The sequence below is a fragment of the Stegostoma tigrinum genome, chromosome 16 (assembly GCF_030684315.1).
Source record: "Stegostoma tigrinum isolate sSteTig4 chromosome 16, sSteTig4.hap1, whole genome shotgun sequence".
Lineage (NCBI taxonomy): Eukaryota > Metazoa > Chordata > Chondrichthyes > Orectolobiformes > Stegostomatidae > Stegostoma > Stegostoma tigrinum.
Window position 1 is genome coordinate 41554663 of NC_081369.1, and position 18651 is coordinate 41573313.

The following is an 18651-nucleotide window of genomic DNA, read 5'->3' on the forward strand; positions in this document are numbered from 1 at the left end:
CATCATTTACAATGGGCATTGATTAGTTGCACATTGAGATCCCACCACTTGACTTTGATTTTGGGCATAACTGAGTATACTGTGTCCTCAAATAATTTTTTTTATTGTAAATGAGTTTACAAAACACATATCTGGAAGTTTATTTATACTTGTCAATTAATCTTTGGAGTACTTAATTTGTTGTCTTCATAAAGTTGTCTTTTTGATATCATTTTTGTGTGCTTTAATATTTTGATATTCAAGCAAAGGACAGAGTTAGAAGAGAATAGTTATACTTACAAACTTTCTTTAGCATTTGGTCGAATTATGCAATGAAAATAAATAACTGGATTGATGAAATAATGTGCGATCATGCCTGTTACAATTTGTCCTTAATCATTTGGCAGCGTGGAGGAACAGAGGGATCTTGGTGTGCAGATACATAGATCCCTTAAAATGGCCACCCAAGTGGACAGGGTTGTTAAGAAAGCATATGGTGTTTTGGCTTTCATTAACAGGGGGATTGAGTTTAAGAGTCGTGAGATCTTGTTGCAGCTCTATAAAACTTTGGTTAGACCGCACTTGGAATACTGCGTCCAGTTCTGGGCGCCCTATTATAGGAAAGATGTGGATGCTTTGGAGAGGGTTCAGAGGAGGTTTACCAGGATGCTGCCTGGACTGGAGGGCTTATCTTATGAAGAGAGGTTGACTGAGCTCGGTCTCTTTTCATTGGAGAAAAGGAGGAGGAGAGGGGACCTAATTGAGGTATACAAGATAATGAGAGGCATAGATAGAGTCGATAGCCAGAGACTATTTCCCAGGGCAGAAATGGCTAGCACGAGGGGTCATAGTTTTAAGCTGGTTGGTGGAAAGTATAGAGGGGATGTCAGAGGCAGGTTCTTTACGCAGAGAGTTGTGAGAGCATGGAATGCGTTGCCGGCAGCAGTTGTGGAAGCAAGGTCATTGGGGTCATTTAAGAGACTGCTGGACATGCATATGGTCACAGAAATTTGAGGGTGCATCCATGAGGATCAATGGTCGGCACAACATTGTGGGCTGAAGGGCCTGTTCTGTGCTGTACTGTTCTATGTTCTATGTTCTATTTACCCTATGCAAACATACATACTTTTCAAGTTTTCTAAGTTAACTGCTAGTACTAAAATTTCCAGGGGATGACAGGCAGCCTGACCTTACATAGGTGTGTGACATTATTCTCTGTATAATTATCCCAAACCAATATTGCTATATTTGTCTTTTGGGAACATGCATGCTTCTGTTGGTATTTCACGAGTGCTAATGAAAAATTGCTTAGTAAAAATCTTGGATTGTTAGTATTCACAAGACTATTACCGATGAGAATGGTCTTTTAGTCCACCCATTTTATTCAGAATGACCATTACAGAATTCAAGTTGGTTCTCATGCGATTCTAAATTTTGTGACTTCACAACTTTATCTGCAAGTTTGAGTGTTGTTCACTCCTGTACTGGTTTGAAACTGTGACTACTTGTCATATCGCCAATTTGAAACAATTTTCACCATTTACCTTTTCAATACCATTTACAGTCTGCGGGGGAGGGGTGGTGATCAAATGGCTCTGATTTGCATTACCTCAAATTTCAATACTAAGAAGTGACATTAGTACTCCAGCTGGAGTGCTAAACTGTTGAATCATGGTTCTGACTTATCACTTACTGATTTTATGCAGCTAAATAATCTTTTGGCTTTTCTGATTGCTGGCCTGTATTCATTGGACATATTAAAGACCGAGTCTACTGAGACCCCTAGTTCATTTTCAGCTCAGTATTCCAGTGTCACAGCCAGAGCATGAAGATACTTCATGTATTTTGTTCTGGCATCTAAATATTTGATTCATGAAGTGAGAGGAGAAATTACATGTTTTTTTTCAACTTAAGAAGTCATGCACAAATTATTAATTAACTACCTAATCTCAATATTAAGTTAACATTTATGTATGTAACAATGGATAATTATAAATCGACTGCTGGGGTCATCTAACAGCATGAGTATCAGATGATTAATGCAGAGTTATGTAACAAAATGAGAAGAGGAGATTGTAAAGTTTTTTTCAGGAAGGTCACTTACAGAAGGGGATTAGATTGTTTAAAGGGAATCTTTCTCTAATTGTTTCACTAAACTGTACCCGAGAGGATCTAGGAAAGAACGTTTGCTTGGATGCAATACAATAAACTTTGCAAGTTTAATAATTTACCGTCAAAGAAATTTATTTTGCTTTCAATTAATTAATCAGAAAGACATTGGTCTGGGTGTTAGGTTTTATAGCTAAGTGCGAGATGCAACACATTTTTTGAAGGGCTTTTCGCCAGAATGCTTAGCAAAATTTCTTGCTGTGTGTTACCAAATCCACCTCATGTTATTGTGTCCCTCTTGTCTGATTCTAGCTCAATCTTACCATGCATCAGATCCTGGAATTGACTGGCATCCCATGCACCTACACCCGTTTAGAAGTCTGTGTTTGACCAGCACAATTCCTGATATTTACTCCAGACATAGCAGACAAGGGGGAGTTTGTGAACTTTTTTGTGGGCAGGAACCTGGAGATTCTGCTAAACAGGTGATAATAGATGGGACGTCCTCTTTTCCCAGCACCAACAGTGGAGGTCACCCCAATAGGCTATACCAGCCTCATGATTGACTCGGTCAGTGCAAACGTAGCCATCTAGAGGAATACGCTCCAAGGTAGGAAGAAAGACCTTCTCCACTCCACCAGTGCGAAGTGTATTCTCTCTGCTATCTCATCCTCACTCTATCTCTGCTACTGCACCCAACACCTACCAAGGCGCATACTCTATCACTCTCTCAACTGTTGGCAACATCTTCCCTCCCTTGTTGTCACTCACCCAAAAACCTGACACCACTTGCACTGCATGCCCTCTGCACTACCTATTCACTTACTGGAAAATCTGTGTGGCATGGTGATGCTGTCATGTCTGCTGTAGACGTGAACATTGGTGTGTGCCCAGATGAGCCAACAGCATTTGGAAAAGCTTCAGCATAACTTAACTTAGCTTCCTTCTCACAAAGAAGAGAACAAAGCAGTCATGTGACAAAAATGGCTTCAGCTGTGAGAAACTTCAGTGATGTAGATACATTTGAGAAGCTGGAACTAATTTCCTTGGAGAGGTGGCTGACTGCAAAATTGATACAGATGTTCAAAATGGGGAGTTTAGACAGTGTAGGCAGACAGAAACCATTCCTACTGACAGAAGCATAAAGAGCCAGACATTACTGATTTAAGATGATGAGCAAAGAACGAGCTGAGGATAAACCTCTTAATGCAGCAGGTGATTGGGATCTGGAATGTGTGTGTGGTGGAGACAGATTCAAAAGAAAACAAGATAACCATCTGAAAGAATAGAATTAGACGTATGGGAAAAGGCAGAGGAGTGAGACTAGGTCAGTTGCTCTTGCAGAGACAGCAAGGACACAATAGGTCAAATGTCTTTTCTGTGCTGGAACCATTCTATGATTCTGTTCCACTCAACTGACCAATCGTTCAGTGTCTGTGCCTAATTGTGATTTTGCATTAGAATAATTATACCTTCACATATTTTAACACTGGGCATCATCATCACCAATTTTAGCACTTAGGATGTCCAAATTCAAAGAACATAGAATCCCTACCATGCAGAAAGAGGCCATTTAGCTCATTGAGTCCCTCTCCACAGCATCCCATCCTATCCCCATAACTGTGCATTTATCATGGTTAATCTATCAAAACTGTGGGAGGAAACCGGAGTATCTTGTGGAAACCCACACATATGGGGAGAACTGTGCAAATTCCAACAGTCATGCAAGTTTTGAAGCAAACCTGGGTCCCTGAGCCTAACCACTGAGCCACTGACGCCCCCCCCCCCACCCACCTTGGTTCTGTCAAAGGCGTGCATTGTTTGAACCATGTATTAGCACAATTAATAAATTAATTTAATCAACTTTGAAGAATGTTAGCACATTTGTGTCATTTAAACTGTGGAGATTTTGATGCTGATCATCTTCTGAATTCTTAAACTTTGTATTTGCCATGTAAATGCATTAATGTCTATGTTGATAAGCAATGTTTGAATGCTTTCCACAAACGGTGAAGTAAACATACCAGACAGAAAGCTGATGACTTACAATGTCAGTAACCCTATATGCATGTGACACGCCAATGTCCTCAAAGGTACCATTTCTAAATGAATTTTTTCAAAAAAAAATGCATTCATGGGATAACAACATCACTGACTACGTCAGTATTTATTGCCCAAGGGGCAGTTGAGAGTCAATCACATTGTTGTGGGTCTGGAGTCACACTAGTCCAGACCAGGCAAGTATCGCAGCCTCCTTCCCTAAAGGACATTAATGAACCAGATGGGTTTTTCCTGACAATCGGCAATAGTTTCATGGTCGTCATTAGACTTTTAATCGCACATTTTTAAAAATTTAATTCAAATTTCACCATCTGCATTGGCAGGATTTGAATCTTGGTCCCTGGATCAGCAGTCCAGCAATAACACCTCGAGGCCATTGTCTCCCCTTAAACATCTTTGTTGGAAAGCATAAATTAGACCAAGTCCAGCCTACTGAGAAGTACTTCCCGATTAATGTCTCTGAATTTTCTATGAACCTAGAACGTAATCAGTGTAAAATTAGTAGGGACAGCAGGGGTTGAGGACCTGAAAAGAATGTGGTATGTTCCAGAGACATCAGGCCTCTACCCTCAAATGCAATAAAAGCTCATTTATAGTTTTGTGAAAAATAAGTCTCTAAATTCTAATAGTTTGTCGATGTTGGTGATAAAGTAGGGGTACAAAGAACAATTCATTTACTGTCCTGCAGCTTTTTTTTTCAGAACTGATGAATCATTCCATCATTACCAGATTTTACTACTATATCTCTTAACAAAAGATGCATTTACAACATTCAATAGAAATTATGGTGTCTGTTACACAGAAACTCTGCACGCATTTTGAAAACTGCAGAATAAATTATAATTAGTTTCCCAAATTTACTTTTGTTAACATGGAAGACACTAATCCTGAGACAAAGACAGCTTTAAACGTATGCTGTGTTGCCCGGTAACTGTACCGTACAGTTTCACTACAATACCTTCAGGTGTTTAGCTTTCAGATGCCTGTTGTGTGATAATGTCACTGTTGTACTTGCCCTGATTCACAAAAGAATATTCAAGAATATAAAACAAGTAATCCCCTGAATGACTGACTGTGTAATATATTTCCAAGTCAGGATGGAGGTGGCTTGGAAAGGAACTTGCTGTTGGTGGCTTTTGTATGCACCTGCTGCCCTTGCCCTTCTATACGGTAGTAGTCATGGGTCTAGATGGTGCAATCTAAGGAACCTTGGTGAATTTCTGCAGATAATCTTTTAGATGGTGGAGTGAATGTTTACACTCATCTCGTAAAGTGGGGTGTATTCCATCACACTCTCTTGACTTGTGACTTGTTAATGGGGAACAGTCTTTGGGGAGTCAGGAGCTGAATTACTTGCTTCAAGATTTCTGATCTCTGGCCTGCTCATTGTAGCTGCAGTATTTATATGGCTAGTCCAGAACAGTTTCTGGTCAATGGTAAACATCGGAATGTTGATGGGGAATTCATACTGGTGATGCCATTAAATGTGAAGGAATGACGATTGTACCGTCTCCTATTGGACAAGTGTGGCATACATGTTACTTGTCACGTGTAAGTCCAAACCTGGAAACTGTCTAAATTTTGCTGCATTTGCTCATAGATTGCTTAATATCTGAGGAATCATTAGTGGCATTGAACCTTGTGCAGCCATTGGTAAATATTCCCAGTTCTGACATAATAATTGAAACAGCTGAAGATGGTTGGGCCTAAGACACTATCTTGAAATTCCTGCAGTGATATCTTGCAGCTGAGATAACCAACCTCTAACAACCACAACCTAGGGCTTTTTGAAGCTGCATTTGTTCAAATGCAGCTTTGATGTCAAGGGCAGTCACTATCATTTCACCTCTGGAATTCAGCTGTTCTTTTCCAATGTGTGATGAAGTCAGTTGCTTTAGAGGCACTGACAGAATCCAAACTGAGAGTCAGTGAGTGGGGTTTTGTTTAGTAAGTGCTACGTGAATGATTGGGATGGACTGCAAAGGAAGTAATTGGCCAGGTTTGCTTTTTTTGTGTACAAGACCTATCTAGGCAATTTTCCACATTATTGGGCAGATGCCATTGTTGTACTAGGGGTGTGGCCAGTTCTGGAACACAAATCTTCAGTACTGTTGCGAGAATATTGATAGGGTCTCTGCAATATCAGGTGCCTTCAGTTATCCTTTGCACTGATCTACTGGGCATCCTCGTCACTGATGGTGCCAACATTTGTGCAGTCTCCTCTGACAGTGATTGTCAGCAGTAGTGATAATGGGAACTGCAGATGCTGGAGAATCCAAGATAATAAAATGTGAGGCTGGATGAACACAGCAGGCCCAGCAGCATCTCAGGAGCACAAAAGCAGACGTTCCGGGCCTAGGCCCTTCATCAGAGAAGGGTCGAGACCCGGAACGTCTGCTTTTGTGCTCCTGAGATGTTGCTGGGCCTGCTGTGTTCATCCAGCCTCACATTTTATTGTCAGCAGTAGGACCTGTTTAACAATTTTATCCAGGTGGGGTCTTAATTGGTTGCCTGTCGGATTCCCGCACAATTTCTTCCTCAACATCACCTTATAAACCTGCAGCATATAAATCTGGGCAAGGGCAACAATGCAATGGAACACCAACGCCCGCATGTTCCCTCCAAGTCACACACCATCCTGAATCAAACTATGGGTTGAATCTTTCTTTTCTTTGGTTATATGTCAATTTTTGTCAAGTTCAATAGAACATTTCTTGGTGTAAATCCTAGGAAGATCTCTCGCTGTCTCACCGAGTTAATTATATGGCGTCATTAATTACCTATCCCACTGCTAGTGGGAGACCTGAGTTTAACGATGTGTTGGTAAGGTTGTTTAATCAGTCCCTGTGTTATTGTCTGCAGTTGACAAGGTTGATTTAATTGATAAAGTTTGAAATGGCAATATGGAATATTTAGACAGGAACTGGACAATTTAAATTGGGAGCAGCGGTTTGAGGGAAATCTACATCTGGCTTGGGAATTTGTGAAGGCCCATTGTTCAAGACTAGAATGTTCCTGTGAAAATGATGGATAGGGCTGACAAGATTTGGGAAGCTTGAATGACAAGAGAAATTGAGGCTTTGGGAAAAAGAAAAAGGAGGCAATACATCAGATTTTGAAGACAGGCGGAGCTCTTGAAGAATCTAAAGGTAACAGGAAAGAACTCAAACAAGAAATTAGGAAGGCTAAAAGAGGCCAATAAATGTCTTTGGCAAACAAGATTACGGAAAATCCTAAAGCATTTTATATACATATAAGGAGCAAGATGGTAGCTAGGAAAAGGGTAGATCCACTCAAGGACAAAGGATGGAATTTGTGCGTGGAGCTGGAGGAAATGGGTGAATCTTTAACAAATGCCTTGCATCAGTATTCACAAAGCAGAAGGATATGGTGTATGTGGGTCTTGGGAAAGGATTTCGATATTCTAGGACATGTCTACATGAAAAAAAGGTGGTGTTTGGTGATTTGAAAAGCATTAAAATCGACAAATCCCCCGGACCTGATAGGATCCCAGAATGCTAAGGGAGGAAGTTCAGGAAATTGCTGGGGCCTTGTACAAAATTTTGGTAACCGCTTTGATCACAGGACTGGTCCCAGAGGACTGGAGAATAGCCAACACTTTTTCTTTGTTTAATAAGGGCTACGGTGATAATGCAGGAAATTACAGGCCAGGGAGCCTTACATCAGTGCTGGGAAATAACTGGAGAAAATACTTAGGGATAGAATTTGCTCATATTTGGGGAAAAATATGGACTTATTAACGATGAGCAGCATGGCCTAAAAACATATATTATCATTTTCATTCACCTTTGCAAGCAAAGCCTGCCTAATACTCTAGTTAGGTACCACACAATTTTATTATGCATTATTATTATGCTACTATCATTGTACCTTCAAACATATAACTTGCTAGTAATGGATTTTGAGGGGGAAATCAGACTAAATTACTCAGGTGCTTAAATTGTTGAGATGCCAAGTGGTATTTGTAAATTAATCTCCTGCATAATGTGAAAGTACAATATTCTTGTAATAGCAATCGGAGAACAATAAATTGGATCGAATTACAGCAAACAACAGGTACTTCTGTGCTGGTATTGAACTGAGGTTTGTTTTTTATATAATCTCTGTTTTTTAGAGGTGTCTTTGCTTTGCTTCCTGATTTTTACGTAAGGAGAAAGAGGAAATTAATATTCATCATGGGAATTCTTCTTTGTATAGCAAAATTAAAGAACTGTTCAACAGCATCATAAAGATACTACACTCCTGGCTTTAGGTTAGCTATTACTTAGCTTTACAGTAAACATAAGCTCAAGAAAACTGAAAAATTGTAACAAAAGATGAAGATGAACATTGCTTATTCTTCTCAAAATGAAAACTTGCCTAATATGTTGTAGATTGTAATAGGAAACTTATGTGCCTTCTTTGTTATCAGTCTTTCACAATTCAAATCCTTAAGTCAGCAATTTTGTTTCAGTACTGTTCATGAATGCATTTCCAGGGGATTATAAAAGATCAGCCTGAAAAGTAAGTTTGTAAAACGGAAAAATTTCAGTTAATACGCTAAACAAGCAAAGTCTGTAACTATAGTTTCTGATCAAATTTCACATAATATTGCCTATGCAAGAAAGGTTTATTTAAAGACCAAATTAGTAATTAGTGATGAATGTGTCAGATTTATAAAATATATATATAACATTCAGAGTTTGGATTTTAAAATATGTGGAAGATGGGATTGATGATTTTTTGAAAGGGGTTAAAAATAAACTAGTCAGACAGTCTTTCCAGAACAGTGACTTAATTCAGTATGTATTAGAGAGCAGGAACCCCAGAGTCTTAATAGAAAAGTGTTTGTATTACATTGGCTTACCACAGGGACTGCAAATAATGAAGTCCATGAGATTATTTTCAGTTCAGGATAATCAAGGGTTGATTTTAGCTTGGGAAACTCCGATTGAAATTTTACAGAAGTTCACAATAGACCTGCTTGGGATCAGAAGCAAATATAGTTTCTTTCCTAGAAAAGGAGTATAGAACAGTTCAGGGAGAGCAACAGTTACCTCAGTTGAAAAGTTTGAGTTGTGCACTTCCAGACCAAGAATGTTTGGTTAGAAATCTCCAGGCCATTAAAAGTTGAGGAAATCTAAGCTCCAAGCTGAGAGAGTGTTCGTGTAAGATAACTTCATGGTTTACAGAAAAGTACTGGGGAAACCAGTCACACTAAATTAAGTATTTTAATATTAACCTAGGTTTGAATTGCTGTAAAGTGATAGCATTGGGGAATAGATTTGAAGCTTTAACTTTTTGGGTGTTAAGACTTAAAATTCTAACCATGTCATATATTGAGAACTTGTTTTCTTCGTTTGCAACTTTTCTGTAATAAATTTCTGCTTGTGTTAAAGAAACTCCGCAGCCTTGAGAAGCTACATTTCAATGAATAATCATCGCATTAAATCAAAAAAATGATCTCTTCGGTCAGGTTTCATTCTGGGATTTGACTCATCCAGTAGTACAATTAGTTAGGACTATAACATTTCCAAATACCTTGACATGTATAGAATATAGCATCACAGATTTAAGTAGTGAATTATCATATCTGCATTCAGATGTTGACAACATGGATACTTTTTGTCTATTTAAGTCTCACATCAGTGAGTATTTGATGTTCACCCAGTAATGAATGTCAGTGTTCAATGAAGGCAAATTTTATCAACAAGTAAGATTTGAAGTCTATATTTCATAAAAAGCTTATCTCATGAAAAACCATTGTCTTGACACATTAACTATTGTTCTTCCTCCATAAATTCTGCCAGACTTGGTGAGTATTTTCTGTTTTTAGACAGTTAATATTTTCCAATAACAGTCCTTTCATTTCCAAAGTACTTTATTAGCATTTTGGATTGTCCCAAGGACATGATGGGCTGGATTTTGTCTATCCCAGTAGGAAACTAATATTGGGTTTGTTTCTGGGCGACAATTCTGCTGGAAGTCAGCATGTATCCAAGGGGCAGTACTTTTCAGAAAGCTACCTATTACGTAGAACATAGAAAAGTACAGCACAGTACAGGCCCTTTGGCCCACGATGTTGTGCTGTGGAATAATCCTAATCCAAAAATAAAATAACCTAACCCAAATTGCCCTCCATTCACTGCTGTCCATGTGCATGTCCAGCAGTCGCTTAAATGTCACTAATGACTCTGCTTCCACAACAACCACTGGTAAACTATTCCATGCACTCACAACTCTCTGGGTGAAGAACCTCCTTCTGATGTCTCTATACCTTGCTCCTAACACCTTAAAACTATGACCCCTCATGGCAGTCAATCCTACCCTGGGGAAAAGTCTCTGGATATCGACTCTATCCATGGCTCTCATTACCTTGTACACCTCGATCAGGTCACCTCTCTTCCTCCTTCTCTCCAGAGAGAAAAGTCCGAGCTCAGTCAACCTCTCCTCGTAAGACAAGCCCTCCAGTCCAGGCAGCATCCTGGTAAACCTCCTTTGCACCCTCTCCAAAGCCTCCACATCTTTCCTATAATAGGGCGACCAGAACTGGACACAGTATTCCAAGTGTGGTCTCACCAGAGTTTTGTCGAGCTGCAGCATAACCTCGCGGCTCTTAAACTCGATCCCCCTGTTAATGAAAGCCAAAACGCTATATGCTTTCTTAACAACCTTATCCACCTGGGTGGCAACTTTGAGGGAGCTATGCACTTGAACACCAAGATCCTGCAGTTCCTCCACACTGCCGAGAATCCTGTCTTTAATCCTATATTCAGCATTTAAGTTGGACCTTCCAAAATGCATCACTTTGCATTTATCCAGGTTGAACTCCATCTGCCATTTCTCAGATCAGCTCTACATTCTGTCAATGTCTCGCTGAAGCCTGCAACAGCCCTCGATACTATCAACGGCACCTCCAACCTTTGTGTCATCAGCAAACATACTAACCCACCCCTCAACCTCCTCATCCAAGTTATTTATAAAAACTACAAAGAGCAGATGCCCAAGAACAGAGCCCTGCGGGACACCACTCAGCACTGACCTCCAGGCAGAATATTTACCATCTACAACCACTCTCTGCCTCCTGTCAGCCAACCAATTCTGAATCCAGACAGCCAAATCACCCTGTATCCCACACCTCCTGACTTTATGAATGAGCCTGCCGTGGGGAACCTTATCAAATGCCTTGCTGAAGTCCATGTACACCACATCCACTGCTCAACCCTTGTCAACCTGTCTCGTGACTTCCCTCAAAGAACTCAATAAGATTTGTAAGGCATGACCTGCCCCCCTCAAAGCCATGTTGACTCCCTTTAATCACGCTATGCTTTTCCAAATAGTCATAAATCCTATCCCTCAGAATTCTTTCCAAAACTTTGCTGACCACAGACGTAAGACTGACTGGTCTGTAATTTTGAGGGATTTCCCTATTCCCTTTCTTGAAAAGAGGAACAACATTTGCCTCCCTCCAATCTTCTGGTACTTCTCCCATGGAGAGTGAGGAAGCAAAGATCTTCGCCAGTGGCTTAGCAACCTCTTTTCTCGCTTCCTGGAGCAACCTAGGATAAATCTGGTCTGGCCTTGGGGACTTATCAATCTTAATGTTTGCAAAATTTCCAGCACATTAACTTCCTCAATCTTGATCTGTTCAAGCCTGTTTTCCTGCTCCTCAAAGTTCTCATTCACAACAAGGTCCCTTTCCTTAGTGAAGCAAAAAACTCATTTAGGGCTTCTCCTATCTGCTCAGACTCCATACACAAGTTCCCTATGCTATCCCTGATCATTCTCTTATTCCTCACGTATGAGTAAAATGCCTTCCCCCTAATCATTCCTGCCAAGCCTTTTTCGTGCCCCCTCCTGAGTCCACTTTTGAGCTCCTTCCGAGCAAGCCTGTAATCCTCTGAAGCTGTGCTAGACCCTTGCTTCCTCCAGCTTATGTACGCTGTCTTTTTCTTTTCGACAAGAACACCTCTGTACCCGTCATCCAAGGCTCCTTAATCTTACTCCTTCTTACCTGTCTCAGAGGAACAAATTTATACTCCTAAACAGCTTCCACATGTCTGCTGTGCACTTTCTGTGGAACAATTGCTCCCAATCTGTACTTCCCAACTCCTGTCTGATAGCGTCATAGTTTCCTTTACCCCAGTTAAATATCTTCCCCTGGTAACTGCTCCTTTCCCTTTCCATGGCAATGGTAAATGTGAGGCTGTTGTGGTCACTGTCGCCAAAGTGTTCTCCCACCACGAGATCTGACGCCTGTCCTGGCTCATTGCCAAGCACCAAATCCAAAATGGCCTCGCCCCCCCCCCCCCCCCCAACCCAACGCCATCAGCCTGTCCACATACTGAGTAAGGAAACCCTCGTGAACACACCTGACAAAAATGGCTCCATCCAAACCATCTGCACTAAGGAGGTTCCAATCTATATTGGGAAAGTTGAAGTCACCCATAATAACAACCCTGCTACGTTTGCACTCTTCAACAATCTGCCAGCCAATGAGTTCTTCGATCTCCCTGCTGCTATTTGGGGGTCTGTAGAAAACCCCCAGCGAGGTGACTGCTCCCTTGCTGTTCCTAACTTCCACCCATACTGACTCAGTCGATAAACCTTCCTCGGCAACCTCAGCCCATACCACCTCAGTAGACGAGTCCTCATCAAAGGTTCTTTCAGCTGCCATTATACTGTCCTTAACCAACAAAGCCACACCTCCCCCTCTTTTACCACCTTCCCTGACCTTAATGAAAGATCTAAACCCTGGAACCTGCAACATCCATTCCTGACCCTGCTCTATCCATGTCTCCGAAATGGCCACAACATCGAAGTCCCAGGTACCTATCCAAGCTGCAAGCTCACCTACCTTATTCCGGATACTCCTGGCATTAAAGTAGACACACTTCAATCCAACTTGCTGTCTGCCAGCACACTCCTGTGACAGTGAGGTCTTGACCATGTCCTCCCTACGCTCATCCTCCTGTGTACTAGGACTACACCTCAGTTTCCCATCCCCCTTCTGAGCTAGTTTAAATCCACCCGAATAGCGCTAGCGAATTTCCCACCCAGGATATTAGTGCCCCTCTGGTTCAAGTGGAGACTGTCTTGTTTGTAGAGGTCCCACCTTCCCCAGAATGAGCCCCAATTGTCCATGTACCTGAAGCCCTCCCTCCTGCACCATCCCTGCAGCCACGTGTTCAGCTGAAGTTTCTCCTTGTTCTTTGCCTCGCTATCACGTGGCATAGGTAACAAACCAGAGATAACCACTGTTTGTTCTAGCTCTCATCTTCCACCCTAGCTCCCTGAAATCCTGCCTGACATCCCTATCCCTCTTTCTACCTATGTCGTTGGTGCCTATGTGGACCACGACTTGGGGCCGGTCACCTTCTCCCCTCAGGACCCCAATGACACGATCCGAGACATCACGGACCCTGGCACCTGGGAGGGAACACACCAATCGTGAGTCTCCTTCGTTCCCGGCAAACCTTCTATCAGTCCCTCTAACTATTGAGTCCCCAATGACTATCACTCTCTTCCTATCCCTCTTGCACAAAAGGGGGACAGACTCTGTGCCAGAGACCTGCACCCTACTGCATGCCCCTGGTAAGTCGTTCCCCCGCCCCCGCCAACAGTATCCAAAATGGTATGCTTGGTTTTTCAGGGGAACGACCACAGGGGATCCCTGCACTGACTGTTTATTTTCCCCCCTTCTAACAGTCACCCAGCTTTCTTCACGCTTAGGAGTAACTACGTCCCTGAAACTCTTGTCTATCACTGACTCTGCCTCCTGAATGATCCGAAGTTGATCCAGCTCCCGCTCCAGTTCCCTAACACGGTCTTGGAGGAGCAAGAGTTGGGTGCACTTCCTGCAGACGTATTTGGATGGGACACTAATGGCATCCCTCAGCTCATACATCATGCCGGAGGAACATTTCTCTACCTGCACTGCCATCCCTGCTAATCCCCTAAACAGAAGGTTTAAAGAAAAGAGAAGCTTATCCTGATTTGTCCCTGGTGTATAAGGTTAGAGGAGGTGGATGGCTGGGAGGCCCTACAAGGGTAGGGTCTTGGGTTTACACAGCGATCAGTTATATAGCCGAGGGATGAAAAAAGAAGTCTCTCCCTTCCCAGAAACCTCTGCGCCAAGGTGCTGCTGATCGAGGTAAGCTTTTTAAAGATTCAAAAACAGTGACTCATCGAATTACTGAATCATCTCCATGATATCCATTCTATGGCTGGCAGTGCAGCACTGAGACAACATGTCAGTGTTAACAGTATAGTCACAGAGCACACCAGATAAGGGACATGGCAATCTGATGTGGCATGATGGATTAACATCTCCAACACACATGTACACACGTTACAGGACACCTCAACAGAGAGATCTACTCTAGGGATTCAGCAAACATTACTGATAACTACAGCAACATCTGCATTCTTACACCACTAAATGGCAGTGGAATATATGTTGCTTTATATGGTTCCTTGCTTGTTTTCATATTCTGAATTATCTATTCTTTTTCTTCTCCAAATTCTAAATCTCTGCCATTTCATCAAAGGTTATCTACTGTACATCTACATCTTCATCTCCTGCTTAGATAATATGCTGCTCGTGTGTAAACTGTGTGTACCTCTGCTATGATATCAGTGACTCACAAGTGCCTCCTTAACTGTCTCCCCAATACTCCTGGATAGAAGACCACATTCCCCGAGAAGTCAAAATTGTTTATAGTGGGTACCCAGTGTACCATACTGCAACACAAATATTCTGTCTCCCCCACCTTCAGATCTGCTTCTCGTGCCTTCAAAAAATTCTGCCCAAAAGTCTTGCTTAAATGTAGGCCTTTTTTTCCTTTGGTAAAGACAATGACAGCTTTTCTGAATGATTTAGCTTTTCTTGTATCATCTACCAGCATCCAAGCCAGTGTCAATACTCTTAGAATCAGACACGTTTTAATATCATTTCATTTTTTTGCAAGCAATTCTATAAATCTTCCTTAATAGAACTTGGAGATTAATCTGAAGCGTGTTAAAGACAACTGAGACCTTGGAAGACATTGGATGCGAAAGAAAAGCCTTCCTAAATTTTATACTAGAAAATAATGTCATGGATCAGGCAGTTAGAAAAAATGATAATGCTTCTCCATTTTACATTAAATTTAATCATTACTTTTTTATTTGCTGATTGCATTCTAAACTTCTGGCTATTAGTCAAGATTATCTAGACACGTTTAGCAACATTAAAGTTTAGCAACTAAAAATAATGTTTGCTACATACATTTTATCCAATTCAAGTTAACAGTAAAAATTCAGAAAATTGGATCTATTGAGATCTACGTATAATCATCCAGACAGAACTGACTTTAATTACTTCTGCTATATTACTTTGCTTCCACTCTACTGAAACTGCAGGAAGTCCCTTGGGGATCGAACCCAAGTAACGAATGCCTGCTTCTGTATTTCATTCCATGCTTGCTGATAATTTGCTGCAGCTTCCTTGAATTCCCAGTAGGTTTTTAATGTATGCTTTCTGCTTGAAGACAAAAAGATGTAATTTTTAACAATAAAGTTATTGTCACAAATAACAATTTAGCAATGATAAACATACACACAAGCAAAAAAAGTCAGATACATTAGCAGTTCCTCATGGTTGAGTTAACTTTAGCAGCGTTGTTTCTCTTTTTCATAAATTTAGTTTCACATCAGTCCCATTTAAAGTTGTATCATGAATCTACTTTTTGCTCTGGGGATTGATACATCATGTACATCAACAAATTTTAATCTCATGTAGCTACAGAGGAACAAAAAAGATCCAAAATGTTGGCTTTTCATATCTAGTCTTGCCTTTTTTGTTTGAAAATTGCTGTTGCATGTTGTGACCGTAAATTTTCTGCTGGCATCTAATTTCACTTTTCTGAGATGTTAGAATTAAAGGCTTCCATTTTCGGTTTAAATTGAAATGCAATGACAAAACCACAAAACAAAGAAGAATTATATTTTAGCATTAAGAGCTATACTGTAGAGAACAAAGTTGATAACAATAGTAGGACATAAGCTAAAATGGTGAAACTGATTATAATGTAGGTTGCTTGTAGATATTTATTTTGTATCAGATACTTCCTGTTTCAATGAGCCATCCATTAGAAATGAATAGAAAAGATTTCGAATACTCAGTTAAAAACACAATAACCTGTCTATTTGAGAAGTGAAATACAAGCAGTTCCAGATTGTGAATGGCTCCATTCTGGAGTCTGTTCACAAATTGATTTCTATACAAGTTGGAACAACACAGGACAAAATAAAGCAGCCGTTTGTAAGTACAGGAAATGTTTCTACGTCGGCTCTTTAAAACTAAGTGCCCGTATAGGATCGATTTTCTGAGTATGAGCATTTCTGGGTTGGACGTTCTTAAATCAGAGACTCCCTATACTTAGAAAATATACAAACCAAAATAATTGGAATACAATGACAGGTTTTCCTCATGGCTTCAATCAATTTCATTTCTAATTTCAATTTCTCTTGTTTTTTTTCAAATAGTTTCTCCACCAGCACACCGGTTAGTGAGGATACCTGTTCTACAGATTCCAATGTGAGATGTGAAAAAAATATCAAAGTCAAGTGTTCAATGGCCAACATCAAGTTAGATACTAGGAACTTACCATACAGGAACTGAAATGTCATGCAACTGAATCAATTTATTTAGCTTAGATATTCAGGAAATTACATATGGGAGATAGTGAGGTGCTAGACTTGAATAGTTTGTTGTGTTAAACTCATAAAAAGAGAGCATTTATATAGTGATAATGGGAACTGCAGATTCTAGAGAATCCAGGATAACAAAGTGTGGAGCTGGATGAACACAGCAGGCCAAGCAGCATCTCAGGAGCGCAAAAGCTGACATTTCGGGCCTAGACCCTTCATCAGAGGTGGTGAAGGGTCTAGGCCCGAAATGTCAGCTTTTGTGCTCCTGAGATGCTGCTTGGCCTGCTGTGTTCATCCAGCTCCACACTTTGTTATCTAGCATTTATATAGTGACTTTTACAACAAAGAAGAACAAAGACCAATATGTCACAGGATTAGGGTCTTTGGCCCTTCAAGCCTGGGTCAACACACTTTGCCCTTCCACATTAAAACGGTCTTCACTTTCAGGCTCCATACCCTTCTATTCCCTTCCTATTCATATATTCGTACATAACCTAAGGACTCGCAATAGAGTTTAAAGTCAGTTAAGCTCTTCAATACCATGGCATAGGAAACGTGGCAGCCAATTACACATAAGCATCAACAAATACTCAGATTTTAGGGATTATGAATGGGGGCACACGTTGTACTTTTTGATGTGCTTTGCAAATATATTCTAATCAATAGGGAAAGTTTCATTTGTGCAGACAATGTAGCAAAATCCTATTTAGAAATGTATAACATCATGCATGTATAACATCACTACGCAATGGACAGAGAAAGCTTCTTCCAGTTTCTGTAGTTTACCTAAGTGATTGTCATATTGCCAGAGAAAGTGGCAGAGGCTGGTACAATTATAACATTTAAAAGGCAGCTGGATGGGTATAAGAATAGGATGGGTTTAGAGGGATATGGGCCAAATGCTGGCAAATGGAACTAGGTTTATTTAGCATAGCTGGTCAGCATGGAGGAGTTGGACCGAGGGGTCTGTGTATTTTACTTGCCTTGCATGTTTGTGCTAAGTGGACCCACACCAGCCAGGAGACTGTGGCTGTTTTATGTTACCAACAACTGTTCATCTTTACATAAGCATTTTAAAAAAATACAAAAAAATTACTTGCTTTTATTTTCCACAGAAGTTTGTAGCCCCAGGGTAATTGTATGTCCTCGTGTACAACTCTATGACTCTCCATCAGCTCAGATGAATACAGCCAAAGTAACCCCCAAGCAGCTCAACACCATCTAGGACAAAGCAATCTGATTTATTAGCACCCCATTCTCTATTTTAAACATTCACATCCTTCTCCATAGTATAATATATACAAGATGAACTGCAGCGACGCACCAAGGCTCCTCTGACAGCATCCCTGAAACTTACAACCTGTACCACCTAGAAGGACTCAGACAGCAGACACCATGGTACACCACCACTTGAAATTTCCCCTCCAAGCCACACACCATATCATTGCTCCTTCATTGACACAGGAACAAAATCCTGGATCTAGCTGCCAAACAACACAGTGGGTGCACCTGCACTAGGCTGACTGTAATGGTTCGGGAAAGTGGCATATGACCATCTCTTCAAAGGCCAATTAAGAACAGGAAGCAAATGTTGGCCTTGCCAGCAATGCCTCTATTATATGAAAAAAAAATGTAGAAGCTAAATTCTATGACTTAAATGTGCTCTGAGCAACACCTAACAATATTTGGTGCAAACTAATTCTTCCTGTACAACTTATGAAGTATTGTCGCTGTTTAGTGTGAAATTTCCTGAAGACATACTATAAATATATACAAGTACTTTCTTTCTAGGTCACAATATCAGTAACT

General features: G+C 40.7%; 1 protein-coding gene across 8 annotated transcripts in view; it reads right to left on the reverse strand.

The window, feature by feature from the left end:
• Window positions 1–15293: 15293 nt before the first annotated feature.
• adat1 (adenosine deaminase tRNA specific 1) overlaps window positions 15294–18651 on the reverse strand; it is a 56471-nt gene continuing 53113 nt past the window's right edge. For 4 of the 8 annotated variants that reach the window (XM_048546609.1, XM_048546607.1, XM_059651735.1 and 1 more), the window contains one exon: window positions 15294–15673. In XM_048546609.1, the coding sequence (XP_048402566.1) occupies window positions 15538–15673 (136 nt within the window). In that variant the 3' untranslated portion in view covers window positions 15294–15537. Of the gene's footprint in view, window positions 15674–17948; window positions 18064–18651 lie in introns of those variants that run through there. The other 4 variants (XM_048546610.1, XM_048546608.1, XM_059651736.1 and 1 more) reach the window with 2 other exon arrangements.